Source organism: Tauraco erythrolophus, chromosome 23, assembly GCF_009769465.1.
Source record: "Tauraco erythrolophus isolate bTauEry1 chromosome 23, bTauEry1.pri, whole genome shotgun sequence".
NCBI lineage: Eukaryota > Metazoa > Chordata > Aves > Musophagiformes > Musophagidae > Tauraco > Tauraco erythrolophus.
In genome coordinates this window covers 3,353,205-3,377,692 of record NC_141487.1, presented here as the reverse complement: position 1 = coordinate 3,377,692, position 24,488 = coordinate 3,353,205, and the positions used below count along the sequence as shown (strand labels likewise).

Below are 24,488 nucleotides of genomic sequence, written 5' to 3'. Positions count from 1 at the left end.
AAAACAAATTGGCAATCGATTAAATGCTGGAGTAAAAGTTCATTTGGCTTCTGGTCTGTAATTTTGTAGAACCTGAGCTAGCCAGAAAATGGTGTAAAGTCAAGCTCAACACTAAAGAGATCGTTTCATTTGCAGTTGGCAAAAATGGGAGTTTTCCTTTTCAAGAATTTCGTCTTCTTGCCATTTAATTGGAAAGAATTTTCTCTGTAAGCTTTAGAGAGATCAGATTTAAGCCCCCAGTGACAACGGAAAGTATGAAGGAATTTGTTGTCAATTGATTGGGAAGAAAGTTGTATATAATCATCAGTAACTCCTTCAAAAACACCTCCCACCCTGCATTGCTGCCTCTTGCCTCTGTAAACCCGTGCCTGTGTTATTCCTAGTTAGACACGTGCTGTAGAGGGATGATGGGTCTCAGAACATGAAGAACTTGAACTTGTTCTCTATCAGTCAGCCTTTGGAGTGACTGCAGATAAAATCTGGGTAGCAGATTTCATTTCTGGCCTACCTTTTCATTAAGCAGCTGATTTATCGTGTGCGCCTTCTCTGATACAAAAACATGTATGTGTTTAGGGGGCAGCCGTTTATCTTCCTTTTTAAGTAAGCTAATGGAATTTGACCGTTTCTTTTTTTCTGTCCAAACACAGTAAGTATTTTCACAGATATGATGAACTGCAGTGTGGAAGATGAGAGTAACATTTGTAGTGCTTGTTGATTATGCATACTTGAAAAAAGTCAGAAATGGTAGGGGCAGTTTCTTCTTCAGGGGTTTTGCTGGCCCAGCATTTTAACAAAACCAGATTACCTTTGGTTGCATTCAAATTATTTTTCATACTTTCTTTTAGTAGGCTTTATCCTGTATAGGAAATATTTCTACTTGGTCAGTCTTTGAGGATAAAAGTCCCATTTAAAGGGGGTACCTGTGTTCGTCATGTTAAATAGATGTTAATTACAAGTGAATATGTGTTTAACACTTCATGAATGTACATGAAAAGTTATTGATTATGATTGGGGTTTTAGTTAGGTTTTTACATGTTAGTTACAACTGGAGGCGTAGTGTTTTATTAGACTTGATACGAAGAAGCAAAAGAACATGTAGATTAAGCTCAGTTCCTGGGGGATGTTGATGTAGGAGAGGACTTTCTGTTGCTTTGTACCATTTCTGTAATAGTTACTGAATTTCTAAATTTGAGTAATCTGTTGTGCTGTTTATTCACTGTTTTTCTTTAGTTAGTGCAGGTTGTGGTTCTCCAGCTATTGTGTCTCATCCTACTTTAACATCTGCTTAGTGCTTCTCTCTTAAGCATTTGGACAAATCTTTACTCTGTTTTATAGCTGAAATGAAGACTCCAAAACGTAGGCAACCGTTTGTCCCGTTTGCTCTAAGAAATCATACTGGATGCACTCTGTGGTTTGCTACCCTGACTACAACACCGACCCGGTAAGAAGCCGTTGTGGGATCACTTTTGCAGTATTTGTCTGGCTTCTCTTGCATGTCAACCCGATTGTTTTACATCCTTTTATTTTCTTGCAGAGAAACTTAGGCAACTCCCAGCTTTTTCTTTGACAGTGAGATAGTTTCACTACTAAAAAAGAGATTTTTTTTTTTTTTTTGAGAGGCCCAAGCGAAATTGAAAACCAGTCAGATATATTTATGACGTGTATGTGTTTACTGCAGGACTTCTGTCGGCTGAGGCAGACTAAAAGGCACTTGTTACTTGAGGTAGTGATTTTGTCAGTTTGTAAAATGATGTGATTCTCTTCACAGGGCTGCGCTGTCTCACAGTGGGAGTCCAGGTGTTGTTCCTGAGGAAAACGGGACGTTGCTGGATGATGCCCACAATGTCAGTGAATGGCAAGAAGTTATCACTGGAGAAGAGGTTCCGTTTGAATTTGAAGCCAGAGGGAAACTCAGACACAGGTGAAGGGACCAGGCTGAGATGTGTTTTGACACACTCATCTACGGAACACATAGGATCATAGTTGTGAGGACACTAGCAGATAATTAATTAAAAAGTGGATATTTTTAAAAATCTGTTAGTGTTTTGTTTTTAGATATTTAAAACTCATTTATAGATTGAAATTATCAGTTGTCTTGTACGCAGCATATATTGCTATTGGTGGCAGCTGTTCCTAGATGTAAGCTGGATCATTACAAGCTTTTAGAAAGACTTAAGGGCCTCAATTACAAATTGTATGTCCTTTATTCTGAAGGACTGGGGTGGGGTCTTTGTTTTTTTAGCATAAGTGTTATCAGTGTTAAGAACTGGAAGAACTTGTTAACAAATACGTAGCATGCTTTTATTTTTGCTTGTATGACAGTCGAACTTCTGTGTGTTTGTTAGGGAAGGTGGAACAATTGAACAGATCTAAAATCTGGTCTGCCTTTATCTATGAAATGGAAAATTTCTTGAGACTTCTGTTTTTTAACACTTCAGTGAGATTTTTTTTAACACTTCAGTGAGATTTTTTTTAACACTTCAGTGAGATTTTTTTCTAACGCTTCAGTGAGATTTTTTTTTTTCAGAATCCAGAGGATGTTCTTGGTTTGAACTGTTTGACGTTTACACTGTATAATAATGGTTAATAGTAATTTAACTTGATCTACCCTGGTAGGCACACACATGATCTAAGAATACATCAGTTGCAAGTGAGAGTAAACGGCTGGGAAGAAGTCAGTCCAGTATCTGTAGACAAAGTTGGAACGTTTTTCCGATACGCCGCACCAGATAAGAACTCATCCTCTTCTACTGTAAGTTCTGATTTTGAGCTTTACATCAGCACAGCATTTCAGCAGCTATTTTTATTTCTTCTGTTGCAGGAATGCTTTTCATGTGTTTAATTTACTTAAAATAAACAACACTGGCAATTTCCTGTAAGCCTAGAGACTGCTGAAATATGTGGCTGCTCAGACAAAATATACTTCTCATGTAAGAAGAATGCAATTGTAATAATCAGCAGGTTGGCAGTTGATGGCTGAGGCTGAATGATAAAAATGATCTTGTGGTTTTTGAAACTAGTTTTGAGACTAGCTACTGAAAATGGTTAAGCACTGGAGAAATTGGAAGTTGAGATCTTTTTGGTATAAAACAGGATTAGAATTTAATTTCATAATACTACTGACAAGAGCCACTAGTCTGAACGGTTTCTGATGTTTTCGTATTGAAGCATGAAAAGCATCATCTCTCTATGTAATTTGGTTCTTGAAGGAAAAGGATGCAAATTAATGAGAATTGCTGTTCAGGAATATCTTCTGTAGCTTTTTTGTGTCTTTTTTTTTTTGAGCAATCTTCTTCCTTCAGCTTCATGTATTTTTAAAGCAGTTTTACAAACAGATTTTGCTAATATAGTTCTCATGTTTTCCAAGCTGTCTTGAAAATCAGAAAGACAAAGTGATGAAAGTATTTAGTTTATTCTTCTGTAGTAGTGTTCTGCATTACAACTGAGAGTAGTATCTTAAAAGCTGAACAATTTTAACTTTCTTGTTTACATTTCTCCAGCTTGGAAGCCCAATAAATAGAACAAATATAATACATCCACAAATCTACGTGAGTATATGTTTTCTTTTTTTGAGAGCTACTTAAATAAGACTAGCATAATTCTACCAGCGAACTGGCTTTTCCATCCTTCTAAAACCTTTTCAATAGAAAGGAAACAAGTCAAGCAAACGAAACGACCTTTCAAAGCAGAACAAGTATTTAACGTGACTTACCATTCCTCACCAGTGCAAATGGTTGGTTGAAGAATGGATCTTGAATTCTAGTATGTGAATTCCAGCATGTGAGCCAATATAAAACGTGGTTTTCAGGATCAAAGTGGCAATGACTTTGTGTTATGTAGGAGATGACAGCGCTACAGGAGAAGGGCAGCTAGGAGTGAAGAAAGTACCAATATTTTAAGAAAGCTCCATCTTATTTTTCAGTTTTGACAGATAGGAATGATGAGTGGCTCAAATTATATGAGGCTTGGAATTCACACTCCATGAATTTATAAAATAATAATAGTATTATAAAATAAATATATTATTTTTATATTATATAAATATAAATATTATATGTTATAATATTTTGTTTTATAATACTATAATAGTATTATAAAATAATAATAGTGAGATAGTGTATAAAATGTTCTTTTAGGATCTGTATTCCTCTTATTTGAACTGCCATTGTTTTGAAAAAGAATGGAATAAGTAGTATGTAGAATTGCTTTTTTTTTAGTTAATTTTACTGTGTTTTGATGAGGACAGTACAGGATTATAAATCATTATTATGAAACTATATATACCTTAGGTGTTGCATGTGGTTGGACTCGGTTGTCAAGTTTTTACTCCAGCAGTTACTGCTTCAGAATTAAAATCCCCCTCTTCCAGTTACAGTCATTGCCTGAGCTTTTTAATGCTTTTAAATATCTTCCAGTTCTCTTCATTGCCTCCAGTTCGTGTGGTGTTTGAAGTTACCATGGAAGGTAGCGCTCGGAAAGTGATAACAGTGCGCTCAGCCTTGATCGTGAAGAACAAGCTGGAAACCCCGATGGAACTAAGACTAGACAGTCCTTCTGCTCCTGACAGTAAGTGTTGTATATTCCTTCCATTTTATGGGGAATTGTTAGCTTCCTCCCCGAGAGGATTCCCCACTGCCTCGAATGGCTAACAACAAAGTAGACTTCCCTGGAGGGGAAATGGGTGATGTTAAGAAGAAAGTGATCAGCAAGGTAAGCTAGAGAACCCAGCAGGATTTTTCCTTATTGTTCAGGTAAATGGGCAAAGGTGAGACTCTGTAAAGACAGACTCTTATTTCTGTGTTTAGCATGTTGCGTCTTCTAGCTGTAGTCTAGAAGGTTTCAGGTGTTCAGCATGCAAAGGTGCAGTCTAGAAGTGTAGTGATATGGTGATAATGTACACATAATGCAATGAATGAGGTCTTTTTGAAATAAGCATTTTCACTAAAGCATCCAAGGAAAATAATTTGAATTCCAGCAAGTTTGTAGTCTGTTTTGAGTTTCAGCTTTACACACCTAAGTTTGTCGGCTGCCAGATTTGTTAATAGGGCTTAAAACAACAGGTTAGTATTTGAAACACAGATCAAGTAGCTAGTGTTTTTAGTAAAATGAAAAAACTGCTTCAAAAATTTGAGACTTCCTGTTTGAAAATGTTATGCTTTTCAGTAAAGGAGCCTGTTTCATATGTGTATTTTCTTCTCTGGTTGCAGAACCTGTAGTTCTCCCAGCAGTTATGCCAGGAGATTCCTTTGCTATTCCATTACATCTTACATCTTGGCGTTTGCAAGCCAGGCCAAAAGGAATGGGAGTTTTTTTCTGTAAGGCCCCAATTCATTGGACTAACATGCAGAAGACGGCAGAAGTTCGTAGCAGCAAGCGAGAGTGTCATTCCATGGAGTCTGAAAACAGCCGATTTTTCAGGTAATTTGAGACCTGACGATTTTTCTGCAAGCTGTTTTGTCTTCTGATAGATGAAATACTGTGAAAGTAAATAACAGGAAAGAGAATACTCAGCGATGAAAGCTTCTGCAGTTTAATGAGACGTTTTGGTTGGTCTCTGGAATAATGAGAAAGCATTGAAGCGTAACTGCTTCGTTTCTGTGGGGCTCCTTGAAGCCTCTTTGACACTGCCTGTTAGCAAATGTCTGAGAACACAAAATAAGCACACTATTAATATTTATTGTGAAAAGGAAAAGGTTAGAAAATAGAATGTGGACTTGTGTTATCTAGTCTGTTGCACTGAGAACGACGAATGGTTTGCCGCAGTGTGTTCACAGATGCTCATTCTTTGTCCTGAATGTCCTGTGCTCTGTTCTAAGCCCCAAAATGTCACTGAATAGTGAGGGCTCAATGGAATTCGTAATTATCTGATACGGTGGATTTAGGGATGCTCTAAATTTAGCAAATACTAGAAAAGAAATGATGGAAGTTGTTTCAGGAAATGACCTTTGCATACTACATAGTTAGTGCTGTGTGTCAGTTCCATAGTTCATTTCATAATATGCTGGTTTTGAATGTATCACAGGGAGGAAAATTAACATTATTTAAAAATGAAGGTTTACTTAATTTTTTACCTTAACTAATGAGAAGCTGAAGCAGCAGGTGGACAAAGCAATTTTCTATTAGGTCTCTCAACAGATGAGGCTTTTTGAGTGACTAAATTAATTATTTGATTAAAATCAGGAAACTCCTGTTGTCTTAATGTTGGGCATAAATGCAAAATATCTTATAATCAAACTCTGGAATGATTATGTGGCGAACAATTCTAAATGCTGTTTTTGCAGTCAGTCCTGGAATTGGAGCGTGTTGCGGGATTTAGTGCAGTGCACAAAGACAGGTTCAGTTATTCCCTTGACTTCTCACATGCGTCTGCATTTGCAGGTTTTGTGTGGCTATAAAGAAGGAAAATTACCCGGATTATATGCCTTCCAACATATTTTCTGACAGCGCTAAGGGGATTTTCAGACAGCCTGGGCATACCATCTATCTCTTGCCAACGGTGGTAATCTCTAACTTGCTACCTTGTGAACTTGAGTTCTACGTCAAAGGAATGCCGATTAATGGGACGTTAAAACCTGGCAAAGAGGCAGCGTTGCACACAGCTGATACGTCTCAGAACATTGAGCTTGGTAAGGTGCTTTTTCAGATACGACTTTCTCATCCTTCTAGAGGAGTGCCTCAATATAACTGTTTCTTGTACAAGGAGCTATGGTGCAAGAATGGAAAAATTTAAAAATTGAAAGCATTTATATGATTATTTCATTGGGTTACAGGGTTTCTTATAGTTAATAACCAAGTGCACACGTTCAAAAAAAATACTAACACTGCGGTCATTCCCCCAAGTCTGTCACCTGTCTTGGTCTCTTCCTTCTGCTTTTTTGTTTTCCTGAGAGCGGAAGCAGTGGGAACTGGAGAGAACAGTGATAAAGAAGGGAATAAATCAAATAAGTTCTCAGTGTTTTGAGTGGTTTTGCTGTTTTTTTTTCTGATAGAAAAAGTTGGTGTTGAGAGTACGTATGGAATTACTCAACACTGGCTGGACTTACGATGCCTGAGGCAGTATCTGGCCCTAAGCAGGCTTCTTTACAGAACTTTTTTGCTGCTTGTGACTTAAATTGAGGCATTTCTTCGTAAGATCAGAGGCTACTACACTGGGCAGATTTAGAAGTTAATCTGGGTAAGGTACCTGAAATACTCAGAAAGATCAAGCCATATGAAACACCAATTTGTATGCTTATCAGAAACGAATGTTTCTGTGTGGGTGATGTTTAGTTTGGTTTGGTTTTTGTTTTGTTTTCCTAGGGGTATTGTTAGAAAATTTCCCAATCTGCAAAGAGCTGCTGATTCCTCCTGGGACACAGAACTATATGGTGCGGATGCGGTTGTATGATGTCAGCAAACGACTGTTAAATTTGACCATAAGGATTGTGTGTCGTGCTGAAGGTTCTCTAAAAATACTGATTTCAGCACCATATTGGTTAATCAACAAAACAGGTGAGTTTTCTTTCAGAGCTGTAATCGTGAACTGGGAGTTGGAAGTTTTCGTGCAGTGTTTTGATTTGCTTTCTAGCCAAATAGAGCTTCTAAACACTACTTAAAAGGAACTAAAGTTGCAGGAATTTTTTTTTTTTTTTTACAATGCCTGCAGCTATTGTTTGATGAATGTTTCAGCAGATAACTTAGACATTGTAGTTGCTATATTGCAGATTTTCAAAGATGACCTATTGTACCTCTAAATAATAATCAACATGGATTGTTTTACATTAACATCCATTGGCACTTCCAGAGCTACAGGAGCTGTTCTTCATGGACCAGGCTCCGTGACTCGCAGCTGTTAATAGCTCTAGCTGTTCAGCAGGTTAGGTGGAGGATGAGAGGGAGAACGCATGCAGATTAATGGCTAATATTACAGCTCAAGTATTTTAGGTTCCTTAATTTGAAGTAGTTTTTACCATTCTCATTTTAATTCGTGCAAAGATGAAGTGTGGTTTGACACTCCGTTTTTTGTGTTCACTTAAAGGATTGCCACTTATCTTCAGACAAGATAATGCAAAAACAGATGCTGCAGGGCAGTTTGAAGAGCATGAGCTTGCTAGAAGCCTCAGCCCACTTCTCTTCTGTTACGCTGATAAAGAACAGCCAAACTTGTAAGTAATACCATTAAGAAGAGCAGGCAGAAGGGACCTTACAAAGTGTGAAAGCAATTCGCAGAGGGTTGGTGCTGATATATTAGTGCAAATATCACACAGGGAAAGTCTTTCCCTGTTAAGTTATTACGTTTCTAAATGCTGAAATAAGCATATTGGATCTTTAGACGTTTCCTACTGAAAGCTCCTTGGTTGGCTTATTCTGTTGTGTCTGCAGGTGTGGTTTTATTTTGTGTTTTGAACTCATGCTTCTTTTGTAAGAAAATCAAAAACCTTTTTGAAGAAACTAACAGTTCTATAAATTACTTTGTTAGCACTAATAAAACGCACTCCAAACCCCTAATCCTAAACTCTGCTACTACTTCTCTGTTAACATTCGGTCACTGGGTAGGAAGTCAAGGTGCAGCAGAGCTATTGTGATTCTCTTGTAAACAGGAAATGGCAGGATTTTGGAAAGGAAACTTTTTAGCTACTTTAGCTGGCCTCAAGGAGAGAACTTGCTTTTTTCCATGGAAATAAGAAATAAGAACATGATTTAAAATAAATTTATCTGAAACGTTGTTCGTTTGAGCAAAAATCCCAGAACAGTTAAATTTATCACAAAAACTTATTCCAATTTTTTTTTCTTTTTTTTTTTTCTTTCTTTCTTTTGGTTAATCAGTCTGAAAATTACCAAGCCTTTTACATGACACAGTCACTGATTCTTGACCAATATGTTAAGGGCTTATGGCAGAAATGCAGAATAAATTACACAAGAAGAGATTTATCATGGTGCCTAATGCTTTGACATTAAAACACGAGTGTTCTTTTTGTATCTGGGTGTGTGTTTTGGATCATCAGCATCATGTTGATATCTGATCCTTCATTTGAATGAGTAAATCTTTGTGTTTTCTTCTTACCCTTAGTTGTACAATGCGGGTTGGAAAAGGAATCCATCCTGAAGGTATGCCTGGCTGGTGCCAGGGTTTCTCCCTGGATGGTGGCAGTGGTGTGAGAGCCCTTAAAGTGATCCAACATGGGAACCGGCCAGGCCTTGTTTATAACATCGGTATGTGTTGATAGGAACATTTGAGGAATACTGTAGAACTTGGTGAGGAGTAATAATGTCAGTGACACCAGAAACGGTGGGGGAACAGCAGGGAAACAGATGTTGTTTAAGGTTCTTGAGGATCCAGAGAAAATTATTAAACGAGAAACAGTATTTTTAAGTTTTTTCACGTCTTTATTTTGAATTTTGTTAGCTTAAAAATCAGTTTTCACTTATCTTTATTTTTACATTTCATAATTGAGTGTTAGTAGCTGCATTTACAAAGTTCTGTTTCTGTGTCTTCATTCCTCCTGTACGTTACTTCTAAGTACACTTGAAATCCCGCCGCGTTACTGTCTCTGATAATTTTGAGTGTCTGTTCACAGTAACTGGTCAGCCACGTGCTGCTTCTGTGGTTTTTGCTTTCAGGTGCCTCTATAGGCTGATGTGTGGAGCGGTGCAACTTCTGTCTTCTTTGCACTCCTAGCGTACATAAAGTATAATTTCCTTGGAAGCTTTTAATTTTTAATCAAATGACAGTTTGGAAGTTACACCACAGTGATTTTTGAGGAATTTTTCATATGTTTAACAGTGGAATAATTACTTGCATTGATTTACTTGTGATTGGGAATAGGTGGGAGTTGTATCTTCAGTGCTTATGAAGTGCTGAATTGTACTCGAGAAACAGAGGGTAGCTGATGGCATAAAAGTGCATTTACTGTTTAAAATAACGCCTCGAAATACAGCAGTGGTATGGCAGAAACAGCATCTCAGGAACCCAAGAAAAAGAACTTTTGTTACATGAATTATATTGTGGCAGATGTCTTTTGTTTTCTGTTGTAAATAATAGCTTTATTTTTAACTTGTTTTTATTACTAGGTATTGATGTTAAAAAAGGCAGAGGCCGTTATATCGATACGTGCATGGTAACATTTGCACCCCGTTACCTGTTAGATAATAAATCAACCTACAAGCTTGCCTTTGTTCAGCGGGAATTTGCCAGAGGTCGGGTAAGATGCTTCTTTTTTGTCACTTTTTATTACAGTGCCTGTAGTGAGTCACAGCATCTTCTAACCAAAAAGAACACAAACATTATGCTTGAAAGCATTGAGGCTGGTTGTGAGGATCGTTCTTGTTCTACCACCAGCTTTCACCTAACAGAATAACGGCTCTGTTCATATTTGAGAGGTAGATAGATTGATACTGGTAATTCCTGTAGGATATGTATTTACCAATTTCTGTTACTAGGGAACATCCAATCCTGATGGCTATATCTCCACACTTCCTGGTTCCAGCGTCGTGTTCCACTGGCCACGTAACGATTACGATCAGCTGTTATGCGTGAGACTGATGGATGTCCCAAACTGCATTTGGTCTGGGGGCTTCGAGGTCAACAAAAATAGCTCATTCCATATTAATATGAGGTAGCTATTTTATATCCGTCTTCTTTAGCATACTTCCATTTTTTAATAACAGCAGCTGTTTAACACTTAAAACTGTGGCTGATGCAGATCAGAAGCTTAACTCTTGTGCTTGTTTGTTCTTGTTCAGGGACACCTTGGGAAAATGTTACTTCCTAAGAGTAGAAATTACTCTTCGAGGGGCCACATACCGCATTGCGTTCAGTGACACGGATCAGCTACCACCACCATTCCGCATAGACAATTTTTCCAAGGTGAGAGAGCAAAAAATTACCTTTTTTTTCTTTTTTTTTTTTTTGTAAAAAAAAGTAGGTTGTCTTTTATGTTTGTTAGAAGAGGGAGCTGACTAGCTTGCATAATGAAGTAAAATGAAAGTGTGTATTTGTATATAATCATAGTACTTTTTTGAGGTTTTAGTAAAAATTGGTAGTACTCAACTACTTCATCTTGTTCAAACAATAGTGCTAATATTGTGGCTTTCATGAGTGCATTAAAAGTCTTATAAGGAAGAGCATTGTTACTGATGAGAAAATTGTGCTAGGGTGATAGTTTGTAATCTGTTCTGTGTTATTTTCAGCACTTTTAACCTGTAAAAAGAATTTGGGCTACTGGTGCCACTTCCTTTCTCTCTGTCTTTAGGCTTCCATGTCAGCGATTATAAAAATCAGAGAATTTACTTTGCGTATTTTACAGTAACTTAATGACTGCTTTGTGATCAGAGCAGGAGACAGAGCTCTTAATAGTTACTGGTTCTCACTCTGGATTTTGGTACTGAACTGTTAAATAAAACTAGGCAAGTCTCCTAATTTTAATTAGGAGCATTTGAGATGCTGCCATGGGACTAAAGCTATTTTGAATCACGAATGACAGATAAAAGCAAAGATGACATTTCTTGTCCCTTTGAGATTACCTTTAATTGAGACTGGGACAGAAGAAAACATATATGAAACCACTGAGGAGCAGGGAGTAGGGAGCTGAACATGTTTCGGTGATCAGCTCCTGAAAAATGAGCACATGATAGCAAAAAATCTGTCTGATCAACAGTTCGTATGAAACCATGTCCTCTTTTGTAACTGTTACAGGTTCCAGTTGTTTTTAATCAGCACGGTGTTGTGGAGCCAAGACTCTACACTGAAGTGAAGCCCATGACCTCTCTGGATTATGCGTGGGATGAACCTGTGCTACCACCCTTTGTAACGGTGACAGTTAAAGGGGCTGGCTCCTCAGAAATCGTCTGTAGCATGAACGACTTCCAAGATACCAGTCTGCTTTACTATGAAAACTTCATTTATATTGCTGCTACCCATACTTTCTCAGGGTAATTCTTTGTATGTTAGATGAAAATACTTTGAGTGTTCGTTATTTTCTTTAGGCTTTATGCTAATGTTCTCTTAATAGTTGCCACTTGAAAGTTTTTCCAACATGGCTACACTTTTGTCAGTCTTGTAGCTGGCAGAAGAAATGCCAAAATTCAGAAGCTGAGCCTGGCAGTTGGTAAGCTGTGGATCTCACCTCGTTTGGTCGTGGTAACTTACCTTTGTAGGTGCAGCTTGCCATTGTTCATGTTATCACACAGTGAGAAGGATGTAGCGTACGGCATCTGCTGTGACCTCGCTGTCTGACCTCGGAAGAGCAGGGATGTTGGAGGTGATGTCTGGGGGCTTAATTTAGTTTGGTGTGTAAAGAACACTCAACTGCAGGACATACCTGTTCATGACGCGCCTGTGAATTTTAAATTGGCACTAGTTTATATGATGTTGAAAACAGCTATGGGAGATTGCTACATGCTTTGTTGCTTTCCTCAACATAAGGTAGAAAATTTTCTTTGGAATTCATCTGCTCTGCCTGTGAAGTTCCTAGTTGCAGTGAGAAATCAAAGCCCCTTTTAAGAATGTATTCAAATTGACATTACACTGGTAATTCCAACAATAACAAGAGGGGAAAAAAAAACAATATAAATTTTTGTCTGATTGGCTATATTGGGAGCATAAGCTTCCTCGATTGGATTTTGGTACAGATCTAATTCAGTCTACAGAAGCAGCAGCTGTTCTGAATACACATGATGATGTTTTCTTGGTGTTCTAGTTCACAGGAGCCAAGTGTAAGACCAGTTGCCTCGAATAAGGATGCTGTGTATGCAGAGCTTGTCCTTGATGTTTCTCCAAAGACTCAACGGGTTATACTGAAAAAGAAGGTACAAAGACATGTTTGATTTTACTAAAATACTGTTGCTGTGTGCTGAAGTGAAATCAAATGCTGGGAGAAGGTAAAAATAAAAACATTTTCATGATAACTTTTAAAGGATGGAGACTGGCTCCATTGAAAGTGACAGATTATTGAAATTCAGTTTGCTCGAATTATGGTGGTGCTTCTGTAGAAGACTTTTATAGGGGTGAGGGTGACAGAAAAGGGAACTGGAATAAAAGTAGTAAGGAATGCTGTAAATGCCTCCAAGACAACCAAGTGCAGTAATTTCGTGTTGGAGGTTAGGGTATTTAAACATTGCTGAGGTTAAAAGTAACTTGGAAGTACAGCTCTGCATCTGACAATGCTAATGCAGGGTGCGTATTCATTGAATATCAAAGCTGAATTAGAAGTTTTTATACAAACTTGTTCCTAATTCTAATTCAGGGGTCCGAAGTTAAATATATACAAGTCATTCCAAGAACTATAATTCAAAGCATCTTATAGCAAACAGAACGGAAATATTTGCTCTATACTGCTGTATTCATGTAAATGTTGAATTTTTATGCAACAGGAGCCAGGAAAACGATCCCAGCTTTGGAGAGTGATGGGCGCAGGAATGCTTTGCCATGAAGGTTCTTCAGTTCCTCATAACCCCCATAAACCTTCTCCTCAGTCTGTGGACTCTTGTATGATTTTAGATATCGCAGGTCTGGCAGCTGTCACAGATAACAGGTATTGCAAATAGAATTTCTGAGGAAACTGATGTGGATTCTAACCATGGCTTTGAAAACATGCTTAACATGATATTCTCTGAATGAGGAAATAAATGATTCTGAAGGCGTGTGGAAGAGCTAGATTTTATCCGTCTTTGTGAATGGACCTCACGGTCGCTTCTGTGACTTGGAAATGTTTTTAAAAGCAGTGCTAATGTCTGTTCAGCAGCTGACTGTTAATAGAGCACTTCAGAAGTGAGGTTAGGACAATGAGCTTGAACAAAATTGCAGTAAATATTCATCGTTAACGCATCTCAAGAGTAAACTGACAAGTTGTAACCCTCAAAGCTCTGGGCGGCATGTTCTCCTTGCAGGTACGAGCCCCTGATGCTGAGAAAGCCGGATCGACGGCGCAGTACTACCCAGACATGGAGCTTTCGTGATGGAAAGCTGACCTGTGGTATTCATGGACTTGTTGTCCAGGTCAGTGCAGATTACATGGTGAACTTGTGACCGTTGCTGATACAGATGACAGAGTCATTTGGGCTGAGTATTGAAGTGAACTAAAAGCTTTGAGGCCAAAATTCAGAATACGGAGGAAACAGGAAACCAGGCTTGTGCAAAGGGCTTGTGTGGTTTAAATTCGTGTTTGAATGTTCTTACTAATAATACTTCAAATAATTCTTGCACTATTAATTTGAAAGTAAATAATTAGAAAATTAATAGTACATCATTGTTGAAAATGAACAATATAGTGATAAACAGGGCCTTGATATTCTCACACATATCAAATGTGAAAATGCTGCAGATTGTGTCAGTGTCACTGGTGAAAGTCGAGTCGTGTATAACCAAGCACTTCTCAGAATCATGGTTCTGATCTGCTGTGAAACTAGAAATACCCTGCCAAACAAATTTTGAAGTTTCAGATCAGATGCTTGTTCTGATGCAAGTGAAGAAGAAAAAGTATGGAAAATACTCCTAAGGCTTCGCAGTAACCTTTTAAGGATGTATTTATGGTTCTGTTCTGATTAATTTTGAAGGAGTGTAGTAGCATTGATACAGTAAGGAGAGCAGCAGTGCAGTGTTCCTTTGCCACCTTTGATGCTATGTGTAATACCAAAACACAGATCTAAAGAAAAATACTTGACTTGGTGACATGATGTCGCATTGATCGTTTTGTGATCGAATTACTGTAGCTTAATAATTCAAACTGACTTGTCGTTGGTTTGAAGCAAGCAAGAAGCTCTGCATTGCTGTTTCAAGGTGTTGACTCAGTAAGGATTTACTTTCTCGTCTGCAGAGCCAGAATTCTTCTTTTAAAAAGCTTTCTATCATTTTGAAAATGTTCTCATTTTCAGGGAATGGAAGGACTTCCCATGTTCCCATAATGTGATAGCTTCAGTTTCTGAACGTGCAGTGGGAGTGCTTGGCTGTTTCTTCTAGCTGCCAAACTGATGAAACATACGTTACCAGAAGCTTTAGTAATGCCAAGTAAAATGCTGCTGGACTGCTTTTCTTTTAGTTCTGAGAGTAAGGAGAGGACAGTAAAATACAATTTTAAATTAATGTGTGTAAATAGTTATCTGAAGCCTCTACCTATCACTTAATTTTTTTTTTTCTGTACTGTTCTTTCTTTCTCCAGGCAAAGGGAGGAATAGTAGGTCTTCATGATGGAGCAGAAGTTGTTCTTGGTCCTGACACTTCACTTGACCTTTTGGGGCCGGTTCCACCTGAACAGCAGTTCATAAACCAAAAGATGAGGCCCGGGTCAGGAGTACTGGCTGTTAGAGTCATCTCGGATGGGCCAACTAGAGTTCTACAGGTGAAGGTCCTTCATTGACTCGAATCTAGTTTCATTATTTGCTTAACTTGGAATAGCTTTTCCTGTGTTGCATCTCTAAATTCTTACAAAAAGTTACCTTTACAATGATGTGAAGGGGGACGGGGTATATCATAAACCAGAAATAATTACAACAAAAGTTTTCATTGTACTTATTTTTTTTAAAAGATCATTTTATAAGGTAGGACAATATAGCTGTTATTTATAAATAGCAGAGTGGTCATTGTAGTAATTTATTTGTTTATCAGATAACAGATTATAACCAACGTAGAAATGATCGTTTATCCAGTGAAGGAGATGAACTTCCAGTTACGGAACAAGATCTACGCAAGTTAAAAAATCCAGATACAGAGCAGGAATTAGAAGTAAGATACTGCAACTAGTATCTGTCTCTTTTCATTTATCATTTTCCTTTCGAGGTTTTAGAAGGTGTTTGGTCCTTAATTTTCCCCATGGTGACCTCTTGTTATGAACTTGTAGATCACAGAATGGTTTGGGTTGGAAGGGACCTCAAAGATCATCTACTTCCTAAAACTCCTCATTCTTCGAAGTTGGGTTTTTATGTCTTAACACCTCTTTATTTGAAGACTAATTATTAATGAGCTGTTCAGCCTCTCTGGAGATGAGTCTAAAAAAGTGACTACTTTGCAGAAGTGTGTATTCAGTATCACAGGGTTCTTCAGTGTTGGTTTGTTAGTGGAGGCTTTTTTTCCCTCTTCAAATATTCTTTTTTTTTTTGTGTCTCAGGTGCTTGTGAAACTGGAAGGTGGAATAGGATTATCTTTGGTCAACAAAGTTCCTGAAGAGCTGGTATTTGCAAGCCTCACAAGAATTAATGTCCATTACACACAGCTGTCGACAAGTGAGGTGCTGGAGCTCAGTGTGCAAGACATACAGGTACTTGCCATTTTGAACCAAATTTATTTGTTCATGGATCTTCTGCAGGTTTTGTTTGAAAAATGTTTAGAGCTGTTACTGAGATGTCAATTCCTAAATATCATGGAAGTTTTGATTAGCATCGATGTTTCCTTTTTTCATTGTTCTTTACTTAGTAATAGCTGAGACGATATATTGTATTTCATGCCATTGATTTCTGTTAGGCAAGTTAGAATCTTTTTTAATTTTGTAAGCAAGTCAGACTGAGATTTTTCTCCCTTCCTGGTTCGTTGTTCTTTGTCATTACATAACAAAAAAGCAACCACTGAAAGCAGGAGTCCTAATGCTGATGGTACTGCAGTGAAAATCATAGAATCGTAGACAAATAAGACAAAAAACTCTCGTATTTTTTCCAACTAGATTTTGTTTCTGACTTTGAAGAGTTTTGCCTTTACCTTTGTTTTCAATTCAGTCTTTGAAATTCAGAATTCACAAGTTAAACTGAAGACTGTAAAGACTGTTTTTATTCTACTAAAAAAACTCCTCTAAATTATTAGAATTCTGTTCCCAATAGATAAGATTTCCTTGGAAGGAGAATTGTGGGTACTGATGGAGATTACACGAGATAAATGGATACTTACCTGCATCAGTCAAACTTAAATGCAGGAGCAGCTTAAGCTGTTGTTTAATATTTTTGGCTGTGTTTTTTGACAAAGGAAAAAAAAATCACAGAGAACATAGCAATTTTGTTACAGGTTTTGTTTGTTGGTATCACATTTTTTTTGATGGAGGATGCTTCTGAATGTTTTTTTGGTACAGTCTCAGTGGTGATCAATAACCAAGGTTAGTCACTGTCTCCCTGGCTCAGGGATCATGTGTTTCTGAAAGCTTTTAAGCCCTCAGCTAAAGAGGATCAATTTTACTCTTTACTGTCACCCATTCAGATCTTGTTGTCTGCTCTGTAGGTGGACAACCAGCTTATTGGCACCACGCGGCCTTTCATTCTCTTTCTGACGCCTAAGATGAGTGAAAACGAACCCGTGGAGACTGGTCCTGCTGTGCAAGTCAACGCGATGAAATTTCCCAGTAAAAATGCTCTGACTGATATATACAAGGTAAACCACTGTCTTTTGATGGTGCCATGCAGGTTTTGATGACCTTTCCTGTTCCTGATTTTTACTAGTAATCTGAATTAAATAATCTGTGAAGTACACTTTGTTGAATTAATCCTGAGGCTTAAAGGATGTTATATGCAGCTTCTCATGTTCACGCTGTTTAAAGTTCAGTGATGAACAGAATGGTATGTTCAAAAATATAACAAATTAGGCAGGACTCGTGTTTGTTCCTGTCTGTGTCCTTACTTTCCAAGCCAATTATTCTCATCTCAGAATTGATGGGTACCGTCGCAGCATAGCGAACCAGAGTATCTGTGCTTTTCATGGGTTGTGTGCAAGGTTATTACTTCTCCCTGCTGTTACCTTGCAGCATAGACCCTGTTCTGTGTACTGCAGTTGTTGGTGGTGTTTGTAAATTTATCCACCAACTGTGGTACGCATTGTGAGGGTGAGGGCAACCCAGTTGGTTATCAAAGACCTCTTTTCTCACTTGGAATCTTCACCCATGTATTTTGACACTATTTGGAAAAACAGCAGACTTCAGTGTTGGAAAACAGCTAAGCATCCGATTCTGAAGTGTTAGTAATAAGTAATGAAGCACAATACCTTCCAAAAAATTGAAGCAATCATCACTAGTTGTAGGTAACTTTAAGTGAAGAAAACTACCAAAGACATTTTGAAGGTAGCAATCTCACTACAAATTGTTGAATAAAATATTTGTTGAAGTAGAACACATTATCCTATTTAATGGCTTACATGGATCATATTTCCAGTGTTAATACTGTAAACTGAGACTTGTTTATCTTTGTAGCATCTGATGATCACTGCTCGGAAGTTCACTGTTCAAATTGAGGAGAAGCTACTTCTGAAGCTGTTGAGTTTCTTTGGCTATGATCGGTCTGAATCAGGTACAGCATGAAATCACAAAGACCAGTTTTACAGTACACAGAAGTGTTATGATCTTTGCATGCAAAATAAGTTCAAAACGCTGAGCAAACTCTCAGCTGCTTGGGAACTCCCAGTGTTGAAGAGGAAGCTGAAAAGCTCCTGTCTCAACGGCCGCTCTGAAGCCGTTGATGCGGGTTGTGCTTGTTGCAGTGTGTACATTCAGGTCATGACCCGTGTAACACGCGTTGTCCGGGACGCGGTGGCTGAGCTGAGCCTCTGTGGGATGAAGTTTAGGATTCATCTTACGTTCCTGTATCTGGATTCATCTAAATTGAGATAAAAGAAATTGTGTTATTAATTTAGCAGACCACTTCGTTTAGTAACATTTGTTTATTTAACCCCAAGGCTAGAAATGGGATCTCTGTTCAGTTGTTCCTCTTGCTTAACTGAAGGAAAATTTTGACTGTCTGACCTTTGAGTTGTGGCATCCGTACCCCCGGCTTTAATTGTAAGACCAGTTTTCTTCCATTCAGTGAGGCAAGACAGAGCTATGAGATTAGAAGACTCAAGAGATGTTGTTCTAATCCTTCTGTTGTAGGGTTATAGTTATATTCGTATTTTATTTATTTTATAATGCATCCAAGATTCAGACAAAAATTATTTTGTCATTTACATTCAACGTGTTTAATTGTTCAACCTGAGTTTTATAAGACTTTGTCACCTTTGTCTTTCCCCCTGCCTTCTCACATGTGAGTGTGAGTAATGGGGCTGGCTACACTACCAGTTACACATACTTTTTATTTGTACAGAGAAACTACTAACTGTTTATAGAGTATGTGCATTCATAACCCTGTATTTATTTATATGTAATCCATTCTGATTCCTGTGTTTTGTCTGGATGCAGAGGTTGAAAAATATGATGAAAACCTCCATGAAAAGGTTGTTGAACAAAGTGGAGGACAAAAGCGATACTACTTTGAAAATCTGAAAATTAGTGTGCCTCAAATCAAGTTGAGTGTCTTCACTTCCAACAAGCTACCTCTGGATCTCAAGGTACGCCAGTGCGTTCAGAGTGTGCTTCCAAGCAAAGAGATTCTATTGGAGGAGGAAAAGGGAACATACAGTTAATTTCCATTTACTCTTCCGTTATTTCAGTTACAAATAATAGAAGTTCCAATAATGTCTGTTATTTAATTTGCATAATTTCCACTCTCCTTTGCAATATTCTTTCATTTTCCTAATTTCAGTTGAAGCACAGACAACTGCACCTAATAACTCACTACCCTACAAAGGATCGTAGTTACGTTAATGGCAGTGTAAAGAGGCGTAAAGGGAATGACTGTCCTATGGGAGGGCTGAGGTGAGGGTGAAGAAAAATAAGAAGCTTCTCAACTTAGGGAGCAGAAATACAGGACAACTCTGAGTCTTTTCATCCAAAAATGTTGTCTCATTGTAATTGGAGGGTTTGCATGAGTACTGTGCAATTTGGTTCAATACGAAACTGAATTCAGATTGAGTGTGGACTTAGGTGGAAAATCTGATCCTTGTCATGTGGTAATAAATATTCTGGCACAGTCAGTCAAGTGAACCAGGGGTTCCAAATTATAGCAAGAAGATAATCTCGTCCAGTGTTCTCAACTCATGTGTTGGGACAGTCAGCAATGTTTCAGTTCCCTCTGAGCTAATACAGTAATTTCCTCCAAGGCTGGGGAGTTGAAACAAAACCAACCAAACCAACAAACCATAAAAAACCCTCCCCACTGTAGAGGAACTGACCTGTTGCCTGTTCAACTTGTGTGTTCAAAGAACAAAACCGAGGCACTGACCAGGCTTTTACCCCCTGTGCAGCTAGTATGCACATTAAGATGTGCAAGCTTTTAAAGAAGTTTAGTTTTGTGGTATGGGTGTATATCACAGAGTCCTACCAAGATGAGCCAGCATGGCATCAGTCCTGCCTTCTTGTATTGTTTTTACCAAGTCCTTGTGCAAAGGAGGACAATTCAATAGCTAGCTGTAACATTCCTTACCACTGGACAACATCAGCAGTGTCTTGAATGTGTTTGCACTTTAGCTTCCAACACGAAAATGCTTATGATCTGATTAGCTCAGATTTAGAGAGAGAAAGCAGTGTCAGTGGTGAGTGCCTTTAAGGAACTAGTCATGTGCACTGCTCTGGTTGGATTTCCTACCACCTTTGGAATATGATTGCAATGTCTTGGCAGGCGCCAGCATTGCTCCCAAGAGAAAACTTGGCACATAGGTTTCTCCCCCCCTAATGCCAACAGTCACTGACTGCGTTCTGTATATTAACTTCCACAGTTAATACAGTTTTGTAGCACAGGAGAGAATAATCACAGTAGAGCCTTTGTAGGAGTTTCTCTAACTACCTCTAATGTTTCTGGCTTGGACGTTGCTGTCTGGCAGTTTGGTGTAGACAGATCATTTTTATTAGGTACCAGTATTAGCAGAGTTGCCTGATATAATATCTGATAGTTAAACAGGAAATCACTTCCTGCCCAAGTGAATAATGAGGACTACTCTAGTTAGTCATCCATTTACTGAAAAAACAAATAGGTCCTTTCTTACTTGCACACTTAAATCCAATCTGTAATTTACATTAATTGCCTGCAGATGGCAGAACTCATCTTACTTACTACCAAGCATGCTTTAGTGATTAACGTAGAAAAATATAACACGAGTATCCAGCTTCTTGCCTTCTTCAGATTTTCTGGTGCTGTTGACTGTACAGATGCCATTATCAAGACCTGAAATAGAAGGGATCTCTGTCTTTCTTAAAAGATTAGTTTTTTGGTAGTTTTTCCAAAATTATATTTAGATGTATAGCTTGTCCACCTTAAATATGTTTTTTTATGTATAGACTGTACAGGTTACACATGAGCTAATTACTATCTTAATTTTCCTCCTGGAAAATAATTGAAAAGCCTGGTTTCAAGAACTTCAGTACACCACACATGATGTTTAGAAACAAGCCTCAGGCTTACAGGAAATAATGTATGTTATTCCAGCTCATCCTGACACAATCCATTCAGAGAGCCTCAGTAGTGTGGAAAATAACCCGGTTTTGTCTTCGCTACGCATCAAGGAAATTCACTTCGTGTTCGATTTAACTGAACGTTGGAGCAGTTAGAGTAAAGTGTTAAGCAAGGAATCTTAAACCCATTTTGGTTTGAAATATTCCAATCAAGTATAGGAAACAGATTGCATCAGGAGGAGTGTTTAGTGACTATCTAGTTATTGCAGAAATGCAGCTCTAATAATTGATCCTTGCTTACAAGTCAAAGGTTATGGAGTGATTGCCCTCTATATCAAAGCATCTACATGGCAGTGGTAAACTGCTCTAGCAGCTTCAGAGAATTTTGGTTTATTACCCTTAAAAAGTAATTAATTTGGGTGCTGTGAATGAGAAGTAGAGAAAAAAATTAAAGTAGCAATATCTTTTATTTAATTAGGCACTGAAAAGCACGCTGGGATTTCCTCTAATTCGATTTGAAGATGCCGTGATTAATCTGGATCCTTTCACTAGGGTCCATCCATATGAAACTCAGGAGTTCATCATTAATGACATTCTGAAACACTTCCAGGAGGTAAGTGTCTTACAGATTTTATTGTGGCAAAGGCTGAAATTCCCTTGACTTCGGGCGGGGGAACTTTTCTTCACTCTTACCTGTTTGTGCTGTATTGCAGCGTTGGCTTACAGGGAAACAGCATCACGTGCTTCTGAGGACACGTGATGAGGACTGCCTTTTCAGAGGAAACTATTGCTGGTCTTACTGGTGTTTGAGTGTGCATTGCTTCAGTAAAACTGTCTGGTTTTGTACATGCTTTTGACGTGGGTGGGACTCCTTTATTTTTCTTTCAGTCAACCTTGCTGGTGTTAACATGATCCATAAGTGATGCTTCATTCTTCCTGTTGATTTTACAGGAGCTGCTTAGTCAGGCAGCAAGGATTCTGGGATCTGTGGATTTCCTTGGCAACCCTATGGGTCTGTTGAATGATGTTTCAGAAGGTGTTACTGGACTTTTAAAGTACGGCAATGTTGGTGGTCTCATAAGAAATGTCACACATGGAGTATCAAACTCTGCTGCAAAGGTAATAATTATGATATTAAAGTTTACTAAAACAAGAAGCAAAAACTAGTCAGGAAACAAGTAAAACAGAATTATTGACCATCTTTAAATTGCTTTATGTGTTGTGGTTTTTTTTTTTAAACTGTGTTTGAAGTGTAGATTATTTTTTTTTTAAACACTTTATAGATCACTTCAGGAATGCCAGAAACCCTGCAGGAGTCAGTGAAACCTCCCAAGGCCTTATTATTGATGTACAAATATTTAGTAGATTGAATGTAGTAGTTAAGCAGAGTGAGAACTAAAATGTTGTTCAAGCGTGGTGTCATCTCCTATGTGCAAATAACAAACTTATATTGTACATATTTTAGAGGGAGAGAGCACGCACGTTATAGGAATTTGGAGTATTTAAAGAGCTATTTAGTATAACAGGAGTTGCTAACTTTTATTTTTTGAAAGTGATTAAGTTGATGTGGATATCAGTTATGCTAACGCTTGAGTTGGTTGGGGTTTTTTTCTATGCCATGTAGCAACAAGTTCAGGAATTCCTAGATTGCTACACATTTATTTTTAGTTTAATTCCAAAGTCTCTGCATGGTCAACATACTTTTCTTTTGATAACGACTGAGAGAATTCAATTATATCAGTGTTATCAGTGAAAATAACTCTTTAGTGCCTGAGAGAGGTATGATCTGACACAGCAGCCAAAAACAGGAAGTGGTTTTGATCATGGTTGATACTGAGCTCAGTGCTGAACAAACAGATGTTGGCTTTGATAAAACAATCTTTACATAAATGGTGTGTCAACACGTGCTGTAAATGAGCTTTGTGATGGTGTGTAGAATTGGAATAATGCTTTCTTCACATAAGGACATGTTGTTAAAATTTGTTTTCGTGAAATTTCTTTACTCCTATTAGTTTTGTTTTCCAAACTGGTAAGTTTGTACACGTATATTATGGTTCATCCTTTCACAACCTAATCCACTTACTTGTATACAAGGAAATCTACTTTTTTCTCCCCACATTAGTGGGAAAAGGTAATTCAGAAGATGAGAAAGGTGAAGTGTAGTTTGCATAATTAGCTCAAGACCAACGCTACCAAACCTAGTTAAACTGCCATAGAGGTCCCCAGTCCATCACCAAGTGCATGGCTGTGAGCATATCTAACCCAGAGAGTTGAACCATGGGGAAGGATGACATACACCTTCTCTGTCATAACTGTATTGTCCCCAGTGTTAGCCCATTTTGGACAGTTTCAAGGAATTCAAACAGAACACCATGTTGTTGATATTTCTGTCTTAATCCCATACTAGATGATTGTGTGATGATCAGCAGTGCAGATACGAGCTTATCCAAGCAGTCTGGTCAAAGACTTACTGAGTTTCTGTAGGGCAGTATCCCTCCGTGCAGAGGAGTGGTTTTGTCCATACTCTGCTCGTGGTTCCAGTCTCTTGTGACCCATCCACTCCCCTCAATAGAGTATGTTTCTTCAGAGTTTCCTTTCTATAAAGTGTTGTTTCCTCATTGCAGTCACATCTGCAGCACCAGTCTCATAAATCTTTCTTTAAAAGGCACGAGCCTTCCTACATTTCCCACAAGGGCAAGGTCATTCTTTGAACTTTGGAGTCATTTGTAACCCAGGGTTTTGTGAAGGAAGATTTTCAAAGGCAGAAGGGCAGTTGGATGCTGAACTCCTTTCAAAATTCAACAGGAGCCGAGTGCCTGCTTCCCATTTACACCTTTGAAAATCACCCCATGTACTATTTATCTGTCTTCCCAGGTATTTTTTTCTTTCTCCTTGATATATCCAAAATGTCTGTGATGTAAGTCTCACACAGTTCCCTTTTTAAAACTTTTTATATGGATTATGTATTTGACCTTTCAGAACAAGGAGAGAATTAGATCCTTCAGGAAGGCTTAATAGCACATTATGGAACTCCTTGCTTAATCCTCCTTCCAAAGGATGGATCTTAATTCTGTTACGTACAAGATGACAGTAAAACGTAAAATGGGTAAATGACAGTAAAAAAGGCTCAAATAATCCGGATTAATTCTTCCCTATATGTTGCACTGCTTTTAGGTGTCTAAATCTGCTAGAAAACTAAGCCAGGAACATCTGTATGATAAAAAATGGACATTTCTCCAGTACAATTTGTGATGTGTTATGTACATGGTACAGTGCAGACCTTTG

General features: G+C 38.1%; 1 protein-coding gene across 1 annotated transcript in view; it reads left to right on the top strand.

Moving 5' to 3' along the window:
* VPS13D (vacuolar protein sorting 13 homolog D) overlaps positions 1-24,488 on the top strand; it is a 103,147-nt gene that overhangs the window by 42,275 nt on the left and 36,384 nt on the right. Inside the window, 25 exon segments of the mRNA XM_086625671.1 lie at positions 1,336-1,441; positions 1,769-1,921; positions 2,617-2,752; positions 3,501-3,548; positions 4,416-4,566; positions 5,208-5,418; positions 6,379-6,626; positions 7,300-7,491; positions 8,018-8,144; positions 9,050-9,192; positions 10,051-10,181; positions 10,420-10,595; positions 10,723-10,846; positions 11,675-11,910; positions 12,678-12,786; positions 13,351-13,511; positions 13,867-13,975; positions 15,135-15,314; positions 15,581-15,697; positions 16,080-16,229; positions 17,174-17,323; positions 18,135-18,231; positions 19,116-19,264; positions 21,682-21,816; positions 22,155-22,322. Coding sequence (XP_086481797.1) covers positions 1,336-1,441; positions 1,769-1,921; positions 2,617-2,752; positions 3,501-3,548; positions 4,416-4,566; positions 5,208-5,418; positions 6,379-6,626; positions 7,300-7,491; positions 8,018-8,144; positions 9,050-9,192; positions 10,051-10,181; positions 10,420-10,595; positions 10,723-10,846; positions 11,675-11,910; positions 12,678-12,786; positions 13,351-13,511; positions 13,867-13,975; positions 15,135-15,314; positions 15,581-15,697; positions 16,080-16,229; positions 17,174-17,323; positions 18,135-18,231; positions 19,116-19,264; positions 21,682-21,816; positions 22,155-22,322 — 3,707 coding nt within the window.